Raw genomic sequence first — 20,528 nt, 5'->3', positions numbered from 1 at the left:
CACTGCTATCGTTAATATCATTGCTCTGCTACACCTCTCTACTAGTGCCTCTGCTAGTGTCCATCTTCTACTCTCCAGCCGAGGGTGGCAGAAGTGGCGCTTATATTCCTCTTCTTGTAGAGGCCACTCCTATCATGGTGATGTCCTAGTCAGCGACCTATTGTCTGAGATGGGCAAACTCGTTCATCCTTGGGAACTAGTTCACTGCTGATCGTCCTTTTTTGGGAACCGTTCATTTTTACTCGTTCACCGTTCGGTTGTGCTTGGCATATGGTTCTTATGAAAAACTGAAAACTAGTAGTGTAGATGGCTGGAGGATGGAGGGCACCAAGAGGGGGCACTTGCCTCCCCCCTGGAGTACAGAGTTTTTATTCATAACAGATACAGATACAACAAACAGACAAACATGTAATAATTAGGCAGTTAAGAAATAACAAGTTAATGCAAGCAACAACTGGTGAAACAATCGATGACGATGTGTAGAGAGCTGGAGAAGAGAACATGAAAATCTCACGCGATGCGCATGAGTTATAGCACGTGTATTTTTGTAAACCTGCTGGTGGCTGTTTCCCAACTTAATAGACCACAAGTGTCTTGTATAAAATTCTTCGTTTCGACTTCCACTACATAGCTATGCTACGTTGTCAACAATAATCGTTTACACCCTGTATACACTTCACGTTGTCTCTGAGTTCGTAGGCGAAGTAGGCTTTATGGAAGCATAAAATAAAATGTGGTTTTCTCATCATACTTGCGTCACACACTTAGTAAAAATCAGGTTTTGATGTTGCATTATTAAAGTTAATGCAGCAATAATAGTTAAGTTCGCAGTAATAAAGTTTTTGGTTTGAAAGCTCCTTCTGAACAAATGTTTTTGAGATAATAAGTAAATACGATTTTATGGCAATCTATGTCTTTCAAATGGAGAGGCACCGTTTTTGCTACTGAGCCAAAATGACCCACAACCTACAATTTTTCTTTTTTTCTTTTCTTCAAAGAAACGAAACAAGCAGGTAATGCAAATTGGAAACAACCAAACTTAAAAATAATTAGAGCCTTCCTAAATGTAATGTTTTATATATGAAAGATACACGAAAATCGTTTTGTATGAATTTTCTTACACTAAAAATTAAGCATATTATTGAAAGTTAGTTGCTAAATCAAGTCGATAAAACCAAAAAATATATGAATAACAAAAAAACTTGACTTGTTATAAGTATGTCTTCTGCTGTTCATCGATATTATGAAATGAGCTGATATGCCCTTTTGTTACCTGAAAAAACGAACCTATTACATACAACGTGATTTTTGTGTAATTTACGTAACTATAAAATACTTTTTGATTACCGGTCGTGGACGCTGAATAGCCAGACCCAAGTGCAAGCACAGTTTGGAACACATCTAAAATGGGCGAGCGCAGTGAACGAAACGAACAACTGGATACTGAACTGACTAGGAGCAGTCGGCAGTGGAACTGAGACGGGTGGTCATGCGAAGAACGACGAGTGCGGCCGAGGGAGACCGAGGCTGAGACGAGCACGCGACCGAGGGTGGACCGAGAACTGCCGAAGTGACCGCCGCAACCGCAGTGAACTAATGAACTATAAACTGATCATTCCTCGTTCCTGGGAACTGTAAGTACACCGCCGCTACCGAAGTGAACTATGAACCGATTGTTCCTCGTTCCTGGGAACTATAAGTATACCGCCGCGACCAAAGTGAACTATGAACCAATCGTTTCTTGTTCCCGGGAACTATAAGTTGACCGCCGCGACCGAAGTGAACTATGAACCGATCGTTCCTTGAAATTCGTTCCTCGGTCCTTTCGTTCATCTTGGTGAACCGTTCCTTTGCACCTGTTCGTTCGCGAACTACCCATCTCTACTCACAGCCTTCTCTGCTCTTGTGTTCTTCATCTTCGTGCCAGCACTAGTGGTTAGGCCAGAAAAAAAAAGATTTAGAGGAAATCTCTTGGCAAACCATTGAAATCTGTGCTTCTAACGTCGACATCCAAAAAGAACGAATGTAAGAAAATTTCATTGGAAAAGAAAAAGCTTACTACTGATAAGGAAAGACGTGGTAAAGAAAGAAGAGAGCTTGCTATAGAAAGAAAACGATGTAACCTAGATTGTATTTCACCAGTACCAAAATAACGAAGAAAACAAATGACACACCCGCTTGATTATTCTTCAGAGTTAGACTTAGACTTCGCACATCATGACAGCATCTCTGATCTAGACATGACCTTAGAACTTTGCGAAGAAAAATCAGAAGAAGAGAAAGAAGAAGAGCCTGGGACTTCAAGGAAGAAAGAGAGAACTGAACAACATACACTATTTACTAGGTACCTAGATAACTTAACCTAAGTAACTGAACTCTTTCAGGTTACTCTGCTAATACTCCTTCCATGGAGTAGAAAATATTAATTCTGTACAGGTATTTTTAAGAATTATGTTCAAATTTACGAAACCATTCAGTTGAATATTGCATTGTGTAACTTGGTTACAACACAAAAATGTTGCAAAGGGTTATTTTAAGTGTTTTATTATTCAATCATCCCTTTTATTAATGTTTATTTCAAATGGGGCGAAGATCTGAATTCAGTTGCGACAATACTCATCGTTTTATGGCGACTAGATTCGTACCATCATTTCCATTTTCAAAACGAAAGCGGAAGTGTAATCTTACAATCCACCGATGTGCATATGAGTAACAAATATTCATATTCATCGTTAGAAACGTTTAAGTGAATACAAATTGTTACACTTCATACGAGTATATATACACTCCTGGAAATTGAAATAAGAACACCGTGAATTCATTGTCCCAGGAAGGGGAAACTTTATTGACACATTCCTGGGGTCAGACACATCACATGATCACACTGACAGAACCACAGGCACATAGACACAGGCAACAGAGCATGCACAATGTCGGCACTAGTACAGTGTATATCCACCTTTCGCAGCAATGCAGGCAGCTATTCTCCCATGGAGATGATCGTAGAGATGCTGGATGTAGTCCTGTGGAACGGCTTGCCATGCCATTTCCACCTGGCGCCTCAGTTGGACCAGCGTTCGTGGTGGACGTGCAGACCGCGTGAGACGACGCTTCATCCAGTCCCAAACATGCTCAATGGGGGACAGATCCGGAGATCTTGCTGGCCAGGGTAGTTGACTTACACCTTCTAGAGCACGTTGGGTGGCACGGGATACATGCGGACGTGCATTGTCCTGTTGGAACAGCAAGTTCCCTTGCCAGTCTAGGAATGGTAGAACGATGGGTTCGATGACGGTTTGGATGTACCGTGCACTATTCAGTGTCCCCTCGACCATCACCAGAGGTGTACGGCCAGTGTAGGAGATCGCTCCCCACACCATGATGCCGGGTGTTGGCCCTGTGTGCCTCGGTCGTATGCAGTCCTGATTGTGGCGCTCACCTGCACGGCGCCAAACACTCATACGACCATCATTGGCACCAAAGCAGAAGCGACTCTCATCGCTGAAGACGACACGTCTCCATTCGTCCCTCCATTCACGCCTGTCGCGACACCACTGGAGGCGGGCTGCACGATGTTGGGGCGTGAGCGGAAGACGGCCTAATGGTGTGCGGGACCGTAGCCCAGCTTCATGGAGACGGTTGTGAATGGTCCTCGCCGATACCCCAGGAGCAACAGTGTCCCTAATTTGCTGGGAAGTGGCGGTGCGGTCCCCTACGGCACTGCGTAGGATCCTACGGTCTTGGCGTGCATCCGTGCGTCGCTGCGGTCCGGTCCCAGGTCGACGGGCACGTGCACCTTCCGCCGACCACGGTCTTGGCGTGCATCCGTGCGTCGCTGCGGTCCGGTCCCAGGTCGACGGGCACGTGCACCTTCCGCCGACCACTGGCGACAACATCGATGTACTGTGGAGACCTCACGCCCCACGTGTTGAGCAATTCGGCTGTACGTCCACCCGGCCTCCCTCATGCCCACTATACGCCCTCGCTCAAAGTCCGTCAGCTGCACATACGGTTCACGTCCACGCTGTCGCGGCATGCTACCAGTGTTAAAGACTGCGATGGACTCCGTATGCCACGGCAAACTGGCTGACACTGACGGCGGCGGTGCACAAATGCTGCGCAGCTAGCGCCATTCGACGGCCAACACCGCGGTTCCTGGTGTGTCCGCTGTGCCGTGAGTGTGATCATTGCTTGTACAGCCCTCTCGCAGTGTCCGGAGCAAGTATGGTGGGTCTGACACACCGGTTTCATGGTGTTCTTTTTTCCATTTCCAGGAGTGTAGTATGGTTTCCATCCAATCGAACACACCATACTATAGTATACAGAGTGTCCCATTTATCTTGACCACACCAAATAACTGTTTGTCCAGACGCAAGTTACAATATGTTTCAAGCAAATGTTCTTTAGCCGTCAGGGGGATATTAATCAGCATGATTGCCTTCGTTGTAGCTTTGTTTTTCCAAAGATATGAACAGCGGTATGACTTTTTTAAATAGCATCCTGTAGTTTTTATAATATACTTCATTTCCTATCCTAAAGACCTATTTAAAAATGTATCACAGTGTACCATTCACTGAAACACAACGTTATTAGTTACATAACAAAACACTGACTTTGAGCCCAGGATCACAAACTCGTCCACTGTTTTCAATGCATCCCCAATCAAAAAAGTCCAGAGGATTTAAATCAGGAGACCTAGCAGGCCAAGTAGCTGTTCCTCTTCAAACAATCCACCTGCCAGGTTACCTTCGGTTCAGAACACGACGTGCACGCAAGGCATTATGTGATAGACATCCATCTTGTTGATACCACATAAGCATTCTGGTTCTTAGTAGCACTTTATCCAGAAGAAGAGGAAGAATTCGTCTGAGGAAGCTAGCATACGCTGTGCCGTTTAGACTACCATTGATGAAATAAGGGCCAATACTTGTAGTACCAAGCATCCCACACCAGACATTAACTCTCCATTGATGCTGATGTTCCACCTGTCTAAGCCACCGTGGGTTGTCGCTGGACCAATAACGCATGTTCCTTGCATTTACCTGTCCTTTGTTTGAGAAGGAACATCCATCGATAAATAGAACACTGGAGAAGAATTTCGGGTTGGCGAGGGTTTGCTGCTGTGCCCACTGACAGAACTGTACACGGTTCTGGAAATCATTCCCATGAATTCTTGATGTAGGTGTACATGGTAAGAATAGAACCGGTGACGTGTAAGAATAAGATGTACACTGGGCTTTAGGAATGGCAATCTCGTGTTAAAGCTGTCGTGTGCTCACGTGTGGATTCGTAGCAACGGAAGCGAGAACAGTAACTTCGGCAGCTTCCTTTTGTGCAAATGCTACGACGTTTGCGTTGTCGTGGGTTGAAACTTCCCGTTTCCTGAAGTGTCGCAACAAGACGAGAAAACATCCGTCGGGAAGGTAGCTTCTTATCAGGATATCGTTCTCTGTACAGTTCCGCTGCATGCGTAGCATTTCACCTTCCTTCAACAAAAATAGAAGAAACGTTATGTCGATGCAGTTTGTAGAAAGGACAGCCTTTATTGTATGCCTACTCTACCTAGCAGTATTTAAAAGGGCTAAACTACTGTACTAAATGCACCTATACATAAGAAAACAGTATTGCAATTACTGTTCTGCTAACTTACATTCCCCATAGATGAGTAGCATTTCTACTTTCTCTTCGTTGGTGTACATTCCACCCACACAACTCTTCAGCTGACGATGGTTGACGGAATGATGGGTGTGCATTCTACTTATGTTTACATTTGTTCTCTGTCAACGTCAGGACGTGGATGTGTTCCATTATCCCGAGTACCCGCACTAAGGGCTGGGAACGTCAACGTCAGTATTGTGTTACATAATTAATAACGTTGTGTTTCAGTGAATGGTACACTGTTATACATTTTTGAATGGGTCTTTAGGAGAGGAAATGAAATACCGAATAAAAAATACAGGGTGCTATTCAAAAAAGGCCTACCGCTGTTCGTATCTTTGGAAAAAACAAAGCTACAACAAAGGCAATCATGTTGATTAATGTCCCCCTGACAGCTAAAGAACATTTACTTGAAATATTTTGTAATTTGCATCTGCGTAAACAGTTATTTAAGGTGGTCAAGATAAATGGGACACCCTGTATGTACTATTTATATATCCACCATGCGCTGTGCCTTTCGTGTAATATTATTGCATTGATATTGTAATTCTATTTGGGTTTCAATTTTTCGCCATACTTCTGATAGCCGTACAATGTCCCATTTCATCTTACTTAAATTCCCTTCGAAATTTACTACCTCATATTCGTTTCCTAGAGGTTTGCAGTATATTTTCCCCAGATAAAAGTTGTACTCGTAGTTGTGTTTCTCAGGGTAAATGACAGTGTGGCATTTGACAACTGCATCCATGACAGACTAGCCTCCAAGGGCCTGAAGGGTTCGAGGAGACTGTAACAGTGCTAAACGTCGTCAGAGATATTCTTGCAGTAATTTCAGTCGAATTGCTCTAATCCTGGGATCAACACGACCAGATCGCGTTCCGCACAGGTATCACAAGGGATTTCGTGTCAACATTACCTTTAACCAACCAGACACTGTTCTTTAACTGATAATATATTTACTCCGCACAGCAGATGACTTTCAGGCATTACACTTCATGCAGCAAGAGTTGGTGAGCAATTTATCCATGATTATTAAACTATAACATCAAGATCCAAAATTTACACCCAAGTGATAACGGTTTCTGTTTTAGACATCGTTGATTAGCGGTTAGACGACTTCTGTTTTCCGCACATTTTCATTAATAATCTTCCATTAAAATAAACTTTGATATGCTTTTGGCAACGTCTTCCCATTGAGATTCATTGTGTCGGTATGCAGTTAGAACTCTTCAGGACCCTAGACAGTGTCTCTCTACCTATGAAGTCCTTGCTAAACTCGATGAAACTGCTTCATACTTCCTTCATGGTACAATCTTGTGTTTTATGAAGTTTTGTTCATTGGAGTTCTATCTCTTGGAATTCTGTTTGATATTGACCTAGTTCTTGATTTCTTTTTGCACAATTTTCTTCAGCTGCCTCTTTTCTATTGCCTCTTCTTTCTCCTGAATGCCCATACTGCTAATTCTGTCTGATTTCCGAAGTCAAGAAACTCACTGTTTCTCCCTGCTGAACTTCACTTCCTCCGTGACTCCGTTATACACTTGAATGCGGGACTCAGCAGCAGCATTCTCTTGAAAATTGACAGTCTGATCACCGAAATATTGGATCAAGTTGATTTCAAAATCCAGTAGCAAACCTGAGAAGACTTTCAAGAGTTATTATGCCGGAAAAGCCTACGAAGCCACAATGCATAGGTTGCTGCACTTTTATCAATGTACATAGGATTAACTAATTTGACAGTGGAAGGACGTTCAAAAAGTGGGTGACATGCCAGATACGGAGGTATTGTGTGAAAGAGTGTGCTGCCTTTACTGTAGAGTGTTGCGTTTGTCTTCAATTAGCATAAAATCGAAATAAAAGATGAGAGAAGATGAAACCATGTGCTGTCTTATAACCTACACCTTACAAGCACCGTCAGAAAGTTGTTGAGCTTCGCCCTGATCCCACAGGCAGATCTTGCCAACTATGACACATACCCTCGCAATACCAGAGGATGCAGACCGACTAATTATCACTGGTTCAGAAATCAACACTCCTGTGAAAATCTGGCTCCCTTTAACCACACGGTATTTTACAAACAGCCTAAAAAAGACAAATATTATCCAGTAAAGCAAACTGAAGGCCTCGCCAAGGTGACAGCACTGCGTGGTGCTTTGCATCCGAGAAACAGCATTTTCACAAGTGGATCGTTGTCACATGCTACACATCTATACATCAGTGCCCTGCACAGCACAAAAGTGTCATTGACCAGAATATTTTATCAATAATTTCCGCACACTATCACTATGACACCATTTATCCACAGTGTAATGCGTATGAATCCACATTTCGTGCGAGGGAACTAATCTCATCTTTACTTCTGATGCTTCATTTTTTGCTAAAACATTTCGTGCGACGTGCCTTTCTTGTATCTAAGTCGGCTCATTCTCTCATGATGACTAGTTTATTCTGGCTCATTTTCAAAACCATATCCCATACACAGAACAACTTTTTTCACAGTTCCGCTTGCTACCCCTGAAGCTCAGTTCTATGCAATAAAAGGTGAGACGTTTTCGTAAACTTGATATTTCTTATAGATCAGAATATAGCAGCAACTACTGCCTAATAACACATTCATAAATATCATCAATGGAATATTCATTGTGTACACATTGGCTCTTCTTTTGCTTTGAGCTACATACTTGACATCCACTCTGCACTCCGGTTCAAATGGCGGCTCTGAGCACTATGGAAGTTAACAGCTATGGTCATCAGTCCCCTAGAACTTAGAACTACTTAAACCTAACTAACCTAAGGACGTCACACAACACCCAGTCATCACGAGGCAGAGAAAATCCCTGACCCCGCCGGGAATCGAACCCGGGAACCCGGGACTCTACACTCCATTGTGTCCTTCTTGGACACACTGAACTATTAACATTTTGTTTACTCATTCAGCCATCTTTTCTGTCAGCACTGTCAGTCCATTCTCCTTCTCATCCTCCCTAAATTACATGACATGGACAGGAGGAATCCGTTGTGCCCTTATGACAGCATTTCCCGAGAGCGCTTTCTGTGCTTGCACTGCGAAGTAACAACAGGCACTATTTTGGCACGAAACGTGGCTGTATCTATTCACTCGATCAAGTTAGTCCCTACTACCGCCAGATCCATGGTTCAGTTTCCCAAGTAATGGAGTCCGCTCTTCCGGTAGCTCCAAAAGGTGTTCGACACTGTGCCCCTTCATCGACAGATAGACAACACATGAACCTAAGGAGTATATATTTTACACTTTCAATCACTGACGGAACTGCAGTTGCAGTTGCAGGGGTGCCGAAATGCACACACCGGCTGTTGCTGTCGCACATCCACCTCTTATGTAAATTCAACTGCAGTGAGCGTGGCGGGTTGAGCAAACAGCAGTTGCATTGTGGTATTGCAATTGCTATACTGCCAGGGAACGTTTGTGGAATGTAATACAAGATACTGTTTTCATCAAAATATCATCATTTATATGCCAACCTACATAAGAGCCGTTTTACGTTAACGGCACACACAAGGTTTGGATCCCAATCACTATCATTCTTCAGAAGTTGCAATGAAGCACACTCGTATTGCGCTTCAGTCTAGAACCGCGAGACCGCTATGGTCGCAGGTTCGAATCCTGCCTCGAGCATGAATGTGTGTGATGTCCTTAGGTTAGTTAGGTTTAAGTAGTTCTAAGTTCTAGAGGACTAATGACATCAGATGTTAAGCCCCATAGTGCTCAGAGCCATTTTTGAACACTCGTATTGCTCCAATTCCTGTATTGCAGCATGTTTGTAAATTTCGTGTATCTACGAAGTTTTCTCACAACTTTCTACGCACACGGTTGCGTACATACGAGGTGCATTCAAGTTCTAAGGCCTCCGATTTTTTTTCTCCGGACTGGAAAGAGATAGAAACATGCGCATTGTTTTAAAATGAGGCCGCGTTCATTGTCAATACGTCCTAGAGATGGCAGCACTGTACGGCAGATGGAATTTTACCACCAGCGGCGAGAATGAGAACTGTTTTAAATACTTAAAATGGCGACGTTTTCCTTACTTGAACAGCGTGCAATCATTCGTTTTCTGAATTTCCGTGGTGTGAAACCAATTGAAATTCATCGACAGTTGAAGGAGACATGTGGTGATGGAGATATGGATGTGTCGCAAGTGCGTTCGTGGGTGCGACAGTTTAATGAAGGCAGAACATCGTGTGACAACAAACCGAAACAACCTTGGGCTCGCACAAGCCGGTCTGACGACATGATCGAGAAAGTGGAGAGAATTGTTTTGGGGGATCGCCGAATGACTGTTGAACAGATCGCCTCCAGAGTTGGCATTTCTGTGGGTTCGTGCACACAATCCTGCATGACGAACTGAAAATGCGAAAAGTGTTATCCAGGTGGGTGCCACAAATGCTGACGGACGAACACATGGCTGCCCGTGTGGCATGTTGCCAAGCAATGTTGACGTGCAACGACAGCGTGAATGGGACTTTCTTTTCGTCGGTTGTGACAATGGATGAGACGTGGATGCCATTTTTCAATCCAGTAACAAAGCGCCAGTCAGCTCAATGGAAGCACACAGATTCACCGCCACCAAAAAAAATTTCGGGTAACCGCCAGTGCTGAAAAAATTATGGTGTTCATGTTCTGGGACAGCGAGGGCGTAGTCCTTACCCATTGTGTTCCAAAGGGCACTACGGTAACAGGTACAACCTACGAAAATGTTTTGAAGAACAAATTCCTTCCTGCACTGCAACAAAAACGTCCAGGAAGGGCTGCGCATGTGCTGTTTCACCAAGACAACGCACCTGCACATCGAGCTAACGTTACGCAACAGTTTCTTTGTGGTACCAACTTTGAAGTGATTCCTCATGCTCCCTACTCACCTGACCTGGCGCCTAGTAACTTTTGGATTTTTCCAACAATGAAAGACACTCTCCGTGGCCGCACATTCACCAGCCGTGCCGCTATTGCCTCAGCGATTTTCCAGTGGTCAAAACAGACTCCTAAAGAAGCCTTCGCCGCTGCCATGGAATCATGGCGTCATCGTTGTGAAAAATGTGTACGTCTGCAGAGCGATTACGTCGAGAAGTAACGCCAGTTTCATCGATTTCGGGTGAGTAGTTAATTAAGAAAAACATCGGAGGCCTTAGAACTTGAATGCACCTCGTATTACCTACAGTAGGGCAGGCCACAGAATGCAAAACTTCAAGCGTGCAGGGTGAGTGGGCCATGGTTAGCAGAACTGTGGTGTCAGCTCTGTTTATCCTTCGCTGTTTGTTCTGGATATGAAGGACATTCAGAGGTCCAGTGAACAAACTCTGTCCTGTGGTGCATCCTCACAAGGTAATGTACATCACTCCTACAGCTGAGTTAATGAATGTACTTATAGATCTATAACAAGATATTCAATATACTGATACAAATCAGGAAAATTACAGCAGAAAGTTATAGAAGAGTTTAATATTTTGACAGACTGAGCGATAGATCTTGAAACGTAACTAGTAGGTAGGGTGTAAAAAAAAGATACTCCAGAAACTTTTATGTTTTAAAATTATCACAGCTCAAATAATACAGTACTTTAATACGTTGTTACTATGATCAGAACAGTTAAAAAAAATTATAAACATTTAAGAGATACACTAGATCTCTTGTCTCCATCTGAATGATGTCAAGTCTAACTAAAAGAGGAAATTACACAACTACAAATTATATTATAGAGAAATTCACCCTCATGTAAAACATTCACTATGAGAAGGTGCCAAGCAGAACATCCATCAGAATATTGATATGAAACTTGAAATGATCAGTGGACTCCTCAAGGATATAAATGTTCAGGAAGAAAGCAACACTAGATTCATTAACACAAAATTCGAGAGGATTTTTCAACAGATTAACATAAAATTCAAGAAATTTTGGAATGCAATCCGTATGTAAGCTTCAAGTATTGTGGTGCTAACAAAAAAATGGCTCTGAGCACTATGCGACTTAACTTCTGAGGTCATCAATCACCTAGAACTTAGAACTAATTTAACCTAACTAACCTAAGTACATCACACACTTGCATGCCGGAGGCAGTATTCGAACTTGCGTCCGTAGCGGTCGCTCGCCTCCAGACTGTAGCGCCTAGAACCGCACGGCCACTACGACCGGCATGGTGCTACCAGAGATGAAGGAAAGGTAATAAAGATCCCAGTTAGTCCAAGAGGATATAAACTGCAGACTGTCCCACACTATGTTTAGTGCATAATAACATACCAAACACAGTAACAAAATACAAAGTCATTGAGACATATAAGGCGTTTCAGTAGAAATTATAATTGTTAAGACAGAGGTGGGTGAAGAGAGACCACTCTCTCAGAGAGCTGTTTAAGCCTGTGTAATACAATATATAAAATCTGTCAAAATTAGAACATCTAGAATGGATTGCAGACCTCGCATTCTAAATGGACTTGATTGCATCCTGCTCACTGTAAGACAGTGCAGTGTGAGAAACAACTTCTTTCTGATTTGATGGGGATGCATTTAAAAAGAAAATCGCGCTGTAGAAGGGACACATTGTGGCAGACACAGTCCAGTTCTCTAAGCTCTCCAGTGTTAAAGAAAACGCGAGGTTAACAGAATTCATTGTGGCCTTGAAATGATTACAAGGAGTTTCTTCAGTGTTTTGAGGACACTGTCAATCTTACATCTGTTTTTGAGCTCCTATTAGGATAAACTTGAGACACAGATGTCCACAAATGTATGTGCTATAGTTTTGGTAGTGTCAAAAACTGTAGACCACATGGCTGTTGGTAAATGAATAACGTAATTCTTCAGGCGGGTGTAAATCTCCATATGAATCAAAGTAGCAGAAGCTATTTTGGTTTTGTTGCTGACCATCACTTGAAGTGTGGACATACAATCATCCTCAGTCATGGTGGGAACTGTGATTTAAGCGCTGTCTATCCCAGTGGCTGAGCAATGAAGGGCTGCCTCTATCATCCATTGCCTATGACACACCGCCTCGTGTCATGTGTCTGCAGCCTTGCTGACGCCAGAAGCCACCGCCACCAGCACACCCTCCCTTCGTGATGGACAACCACTTACCATGGCACGCCACTTGACCATGTCTGATGACGTTACAGAAGAAAGTAACCCCCTCTCCAGCTATGATTCCAGACTTTAACTGTCATGACCCCCCGTTGGTGGGGAGGCTTGCGTGCCTCAACGATACAGATAGCCGTACCGTAGGTGCCACCACAATGGAGAGGTATCTGTTGAGAGGCCAGACAAACGTGTGGTTCCTGAAGAGGGGCAGCAGCCTTTTCAGTAGTTGCAAGGGCAACAGTCTGGATGATTGACTGTTCTGGCTTTGTAACACTAGCCAAAACGGCCTTGCTGTTGTGGTACGGCGAATGGCTGAAAGCAAGGGGTACCAAAGCCGTAATTTTTCCCGAGGGCATGCAGCTTTACTGAATGATTAAATGATGATGGCGTCCTCTTGGGTAAAATATGCCGGAGTTAAATAGTCCCCCATTCGGATTTCCAGGCGGGGACTACTCAATAGGACGTCGTTATCAAGAGGGAGAAAACTGGCGTTTTACGAATCGGACCGTGGAATGTCAGATCCCTTAATTGGGCAGGTAGGTTAGAAAATTTAAAAAGGGAAATTGATAGGTTAAAGTTGGATATAGTGGGAATTAGTGAAGTTCGGTGGCAGAAGGAACAAGACTTCTGGTCAGGTGAATACAGGGTTATAAATACAAAATCAAATAGGGGTAATGCAGGAGTCGGTTTAATAATGAATAACAAAATAGGAATGCGGGTAAGCTACTACATACAACATAGTGAACACATTATTACGGCCAAGATAGACACGAAGTCCACGCCTACTACAATATTACAAGTTTATATACCAACTAAATCCACAGATGATTAAGAAATTGATTAAATGTATCACGAGATAAAAGAAATTATTCAGGTAGTGAAGAGAGACGAAAATTTAATAGTCATGGATGACTGGAATTCGAGAATAGGAAAAGGGAGAGAAGGAAACGTTGTAGGTGAATATGGATTGGGGCTAAGAAATGAAAGACGGAGCCGCCTGGTAGAATTTTGCACAGAGCATAACTAAATCATAGCTAACACTTGGTTCAAGAATAATGAAAGACGGTTGTATACATTGAAGAACCCTGGAGAAACTAGAAGGTTTCAGATAGATTATATAATGGTAAGACAGAGATTTAGGAATCAGATTTTAAATTGTAAGACATTTCCAGGGGCAGATGTGGACTCTGACCACAATCTATTGCTTATGACGTGTAGATTAAAACTAAAGAAACTGCAAAAAGGTGGGAATTTAAGGAGATGGGACCTGGATAAACTAAAAGAACCAGAGATTGTACAGAGTTTCAGGGAGAGCATAAGGGAGCAAATGACAGGAATGGGGGAAAGAAATACGGTGGAGGAGGAATGGGTAGCTTTGAGGGATGAAGCAGTGAAGGCAGCAGAGGATCAGGTAGGTAAAAAGACGAGGGCTAGTAGAAATCCTTGGGTAACAGAAGAGATACTGAATTTAATTGATGAAAGGAGAAAATAGAAATATGCAGTAAGTGAAGCAGGCAAAAAGGAATACAAACGTCTCAAAAATGAGATCGACAGGAAGTGCAAAATTGCTAAGCAGGGATGGTTAGAGAACAAATGTAAGGATGTAGAGGCTTATATCACGAGGGGTAAGATAGATACTGCGTACAGGAAAATTAAAGAGACCTTTGGAGAAAAGAGAACCACTTGTATGAATATCAAGAGCTCAGATGGAAACCCAGTTCTAAGCAAAGAAGGGAAAGCAGAAAGGTGGAAGGAGTATGTAGAGAGTCTATACAAGGGTGATGTACTTGAGGACAATATTATGTAAGTGGAAGAGGATGTATATGCAGATAAAATGGGAGATATGATTCTACGAGAAGAGTTTGACAGAGCACTGAAAGACCTGAGTCGAAACGAGGCCCCCGAAGTAGACAACATTCCATTAGAGCTACTGACAGCCTTGGAAGAGCCAGTCCTTACAAAAACCCTACCATGTGGTGAGCAAGATTTATGAGACCGGCGAAATATCCTCAGACTCCAAGAAGAATATAATACTTCCAATCCCAAAGAAAGCAGGTGTTGACAAATGTGAAACTTACCGAACTATCAGTTTAATAAGTCACAGCTGCAAAATACTAACGCGAATTCCTTACAGACGAATGGAAAAACTAGTAGAAGCCGACCTAGCAGAAGATCAGTTTGGATTCCGTAGAAATGTTGGAACACGTGAGGCAATACTGACCTTACGACTTATCTTAGAAGCTGGATTAAGGAAAGGCAAACCTACGTTTCTAGCACTTGTGGACTTAGAGAAAGCTTTTGACAATGTTGACTGGAATACTCTCTTTCAAATTCTGAAGGTGGCAGGGGAAAAATACATGGACCGAAAGGCTATTTACAATTCGTACCGAAAGCAGATGGCAATTATAAGAGTCGAGGGGCATGAAAGGGAAGCAGTTGTTGGGAAGGGAGTGAGACAGTGTTGTAGCCTCTCCCTGATGCTATTCAATCTGTATACTGAGCAAGCAGTAAAGGAAACAAAAGAAAAATTTGGAGTAGGTATTAAAATCCAGGGAGAAGAAATTAAAACTTTGAGGTTCGCCGATGATATTGTAATTCTGTCAGAGACAGCAAAGGACTTGGAAGAGCAGTTGAACGGAATGGAAAGTTTCTTGAAAGGAGGATATAAGATGAACATCAACAAAAGCAAAACAAGGATAATGGAATGTACATGAATTAAGTCGGGTGATGCTGAGGGAATTAGATTAGGAAATGAGACACTTTAAGTAGTAAAGGAGTTTTGCTATTTGGGGAGCAAAATAACTGATGATGGTCAAATTAGAGAGGATGTAAAATGTAGATTAGCAATGGCAAGGAAAGCGTTTCTGAAGATGAAAAATTTGTTAAAAACGAGTATTGATTTAAGAGTCAGGAAGTCGTTTCTGAAAGTATTTGTATGGAGTTGGCCATGTATGGAAGTGAAACATGGACGATAAATAGTTTAGACAAGAAGAAAATAGAAGCTTTCGAAATGTGGTTCAAAATGGCTCTGAGCACTATGGGACTTAACATCTATGGTCATCAGTCCCCTAGAACTTAGAACTACGTAAACCTAACTGACCTAAGGACATCACACAACACCCAGTCATCACGAGGCGGAGAAAATCCCTGACCCTGCCGGGAATCGAACCCGGGAGCCCGGGCGCGTGGAGCGCGAAATGTTGTGCTACAGAATGCTGAAGATTAGATGGGTAGATCACAAAACTAATGAGGAGGTATTGAATAGAATTGGGGAGAAGAGGAGTTTGTGGCACAACTTGACTAGAAAAAGGGATCGGTTGGTAGGACATGTTCTGAGGCATCAAGGGATCACCAATTTAGTACTGGAGGGCAGCGTGGAGGGTGAACATTCAAAAGGATGTAGGCTGCAGTAGGTACTGGGAGATGAAGCAGCTTGCACAGGTTAGAGTAGCATGGAGATCTGCATCAAACCAGTCCCAGGACTGAAGACCAGAACAACAACAACAACTGTCATGAAGAAAATACTTTCATAACCAGGGATTTTTTGCTGTTGGTACTCCATACAATCACAGTCGCATGAAATGAACGATGGCTCTAATCTTATTCTAAAAGGAACTCATTTACTTTTGCTGACTGTATGTTGTACTAAAGATTTACACTTTCGCCACCGCCTGTTCAGACACGATTTTCCTTAGAGGGTACCTAGTGATACCACCAGCACCAATGACAATAACGACTTAGGACAGACAGACAGACAGACAGACACACACACACACACACACTCACACACACACACACACACACACACACACACGCACCAACTAATACTTAAATTCTGTCTTTCTTTTCTGTCCCATGATAGAAGGAAATAATGCTGCATCACATTTCTATTTAGAGTGCAATCGCTCATACATAACCAGAAACGTTTGCTGCAATGTGTGCTACCTGTAATAACTTTTTTTTTTTAAATTTCAGACTGTTTTATCTTTCAATGTAAGATCATGATATTGTGATCTAAAAAACTAAACCCCTCCCGAACAGACCATGAAGGCCCAACGGTACCGACCGGCCGCCGTGTCGTCCTCAGTCCATAGGCGTAACTGGATACGGATATGGAGGGGCATGCGGTCAACACATCGCTCTCTCAGCCGTATGTCAGTTTCCGAGACCGGAGATGCTACTTATCAATCACGTAACTCCTCAGTTTGCCTCACAAGGGCCGAGTGCACCCTGCTTGCCAACAGCGCTCGGCAGAACGGATGGTCACCCATCCAAGTGCTAGCCCAGCCCGACAGCGCTTAACTTCGGTGATCTGACGGGAACCGGTGTTACCACTGCGGCAAGGCCGTTGACGATATTGTGATCTTCCATAACCTTAAAAAAAAGTTCGCTTCTATAGATGTAACATAAAGGCATGCATATTATTATTATTATTAGTAGTAGTAGTAGTAGTAGTGGTAGTAGTAGTAGTAGTAGTAGTAGTAGTAGTAGTAGTATTATTACTTTGGATTCGAGAGAGAACACTATGGCAGGTGTGTGCATGCTTCACCAAACGGGTATATTCAACCTGGTGCGTAGGTGGGATGATTTCCGCATTGCTCATGGCCATTTCGCCTGTTTGGCATAGCGATTCTGCACTGTACTGTTTTCGACTGGAAACTTTTTAATAATCCCTTATAACCAGGGTTTTACACAACCACGATAGCTATAGGCACAACTATTTGAAACATGAAATAAGAATTAAAATGAAAAAAAAGCAGTGCTTATATAGGTTTTGTCACTGTGGCACCATAAAACACATTAAAATGCGTTATTATTACTATGTAAAATGAAAATACACGTAGCATGCTCAGTGTCTCAAAATCAAATGGAGTGCTGTCAACGAATTTAACAGTATGATTAGTAAGCGACAGATAAAGGAAGGAGTTAGTCGTAGCAAAGTTTAATTATTGTTACGATTCTGAATTAATCAGACACCTTAAAACATACATCTGGCACAAAAAATTAAGTTTTCTTTCATGTTGTGTATTGGAATGGGCAATACCGTTGCACTTTTAGGCCTGCATTGCGACACTAAGTCTAGTAGATCTACTGATACTGATCGCTTAAATGTTCAGCCAGCCACTCCGTTTTGGAAACTTCATCAAGGACTGAGTTGAAAACCGAACTTCAATAATGGGTTAAGTGCCAGAAACGTAAATCTGTTGTTACTCTATTTTTTTATCAAAAACCATTTGATAAAACATCCTGAATCCACTTTTTTAAAAAATCTAGGGTGAGATTCATATTGCTATTATATTTTTCAGTTTAATTTGTGTTTTGAATGAAAAGCAATACTTTGCACAGAAAAATGTATAACGTGCTAAGTGCCATACTTTTATCGGATGAAATGAGCTGAATGCCAATAAAAAAACTCATGCTTTTCTGGTATTTTTTAAATTATAGCATTGCAAAAGTACATTACCATGTGATTCATTATACTGAAGTCTTATTTTTACTTTTAAAGAACACAAAGCAATTTTAATTGTTTAATTTTTCGAGGAACGCTCTATTATCTTCCTTCGTTTACGATAGCATCTGTTACAGATCCCTCTTTTTCTCAGTTCTGACAAGTTATTTGTACATGGTTGTGACGACAGCTTGATTATAATAGTACTAACTTCTTGGATTTTTGGAACTTATTACCTCACTTTTCTGTCAATGTTATGTAGACTCTGTCTTTTTTTTTACTGACACTAGAGTTTCGGTTCTGTGTGTTGTTATAACTAAACCTTGTGTAAATGGTCCTGCCATTTAGTCTGCATTTGAGATTGCTGGCGATGGCATTTAGATGCTTTTTTTGGGTCGAAATCATTTTTTACATTTTGCATTTAGCCTAACATTGGTTTCGAGGCTTCAGTTGTGTCTGTTCTTCTGTTTCAGATTGCTCATTGGACGCACCAACACTTCAATGCATACCACCCATCATGTCGTTCCTTCCCTTCCATAATGGGGGACACGCTTGGAAGTGCTATCGGTTGCATCGGCATGACGTGGGTATGACATTTTCTTAACGTAATAAACTTACTTGTCGAGATCCTGTATTCAGTACTGTAAAAGGTATCCATTATACATGACGTAGCCAAATAGTACGGCTAAACTCCTAAGACAGTTCCTCATTCTTGTAAGAAAAAGAAATGGTTCGATTTCTTTTTAACCATTTCATAGTTTGCTAGCCACTGAGGGCGTGTAATTAGATAGAGAAGCTACAGAAACATTACCTTCTGGGCCACATGCAGCCCGATGCTAGATTCGTGGTAATTGCACTGCAGCTTAAGAAACATTACAAATTCACCCCGATAATGTACATTATAACCGTTTTACGCATACACGCATTATTTAGGTGTACTTTGCTTCACAGTAATTGAACGCTATTTACTGCAAACCAAGTAAACAAATAGTGTTTACTTCAAACCAAGCGCACCTAAATGCTGTGTGTATGCGCAAAATGGCTAAAATGCACATTATCGGAGAGCTTTTGCTATCAATTCCGGGTTGCAATGCATTCACCACGACTATCTTCACGTAGTCTAGAAAATAATGTCCCCTGACCCGCATGCAGCTGCCATAAAACTAATTACTGGTACAACAAATCATATGTAACCAAAAACTGCAGTAGAAGTATTCATAATAATGGACGCACCGTAACGTTTCTGTGATGGTGATGCAGACTTTCAGGGATGAAGAAGTAGTCTTGCTCTGCTCACGATGATAAGAATTTAAGTAGACGCATTTTTTAATAATTTCATTTATCTGTGGAACTTGCATCAGATGCTACGTAACAACAGTTGTTCAACGTGACGTTTCCGTACTTCTGCAGAGGCCTAGCATCGTTGCTCAAGATTCGTCGTACTGGTTCCGGCAAGCCGGTATTGTTCAAACAATGTCATAGGCCGCGAGAATTCTTGCCAGGTGACTCTCGACGTAGTCTACACACATGATCCACTAAATAAATTTAGTTCATATAAGATGAACTACCTGGCTACGAAGCATGGCCTCCTGTTTTCATCCCCTTCCAGATAAGCTTCGATGCAGGTGATCACAAGCAGTATTTGCAAAGTAAGCTGTGCCTCCATCACATTGGAATCTCGTATGTGCATGAAAATCAACTGACATATTTTGCGATAACGTAGAGATCATGTCTCCCAGAAATACAGTGCATGGTGGAGTAATTGAGCGGGGAGAAAGTAGATACGCGACTATTAACGTATCACTTAGTATGCCCACCCGCCAGTTCATTGCCTTTTGTGTTTGACAATTCTTCGTAACTGTATCGAGAGGACTCTCAACAGCCCTTTCATGTCTGTTACGAGGGTCAGTCAAAAAGTAATGCCTCCTATTTTTTTTTCTACGTTTAATTGTCAGGAAATTTAAATGCAATTACATAGGTTGAAAACCACAACATTGAGGATCATTTTGTCATTTTTCAATGTAATCTCCGCCCATCTCTACAGTTTTGGTCCATCTTTGAACAAGGGCATGTATCCCAGCACGGTAAAAATCACAGCTCTGCTTCCTAAGCCATTGACGCACAGATGTTTTGACGGCCTCCTCATCTTCAAAATGAATCCCACGATGAGCTTCTTTTAGTGGCCCGAACAGATGGAAGTCTGATGGTGCCAGGTCAGGGCTGTATGGGGGATGAGGCAAAACTTCCCATCCAATTTTGACAATCTCGTCAGAGGTGTGACGACTGGTGTGTGGTCTTGCATTGTCATGCAAAAGAAGAACA

At 42.3% G+C, this 20,528-nt stretch overlaps 1 protein-coding gene and 1 pseudogene across 1 annotated transcript in view; one reads left to right on the top strand and one right to left on the bottom strand.

Annotated features, from left to right (window-relative positions):
* LOC126354901 (uncharacterized) overlaps positions 1 to 20,528 on the top strand; it is a 365,410-nt gene that overhangs the window by 186,279 nt on the left and 158,603 nt on the right. Inside the window, exon 10 of the mRNA XM_050004967.1 lies at positions 18,680 to 18,793. Within this exon, the coding sequence (XP_049860924.1) occupies positions 18,680 to 18,793 (114 nt within the window). The remainder of the gene's footprint in view (positions 1 to 18,679; positions 18,794 to 20,528) is intronic.
* LOC126356539 (5S ribosomal RNA) lies at positions 16,993 to 17,110 on the bottom strand (annotated as a pseudogene).

Source organism: Schistocerca gregaria, chromosome 3 (genome assembly GCF_023897955.1).
Source record: "Schistocerca gregaria isolate iqSchGreg1 chromosome 3, iqSchGreg1.2, whole genome shotgun sequence".
Lineage (NCBI taxonomy): Eukaryota > Metazoa > Arthropoda > Insecta > Orthoptera > Acrididae > Schistocerca > Schistocerca gregaria.
The sequence above is the reverse complement of the archived record's forward strand: the minus strand, read 5'-3'. Positions and strand labels throughout refer to the sequence as shown.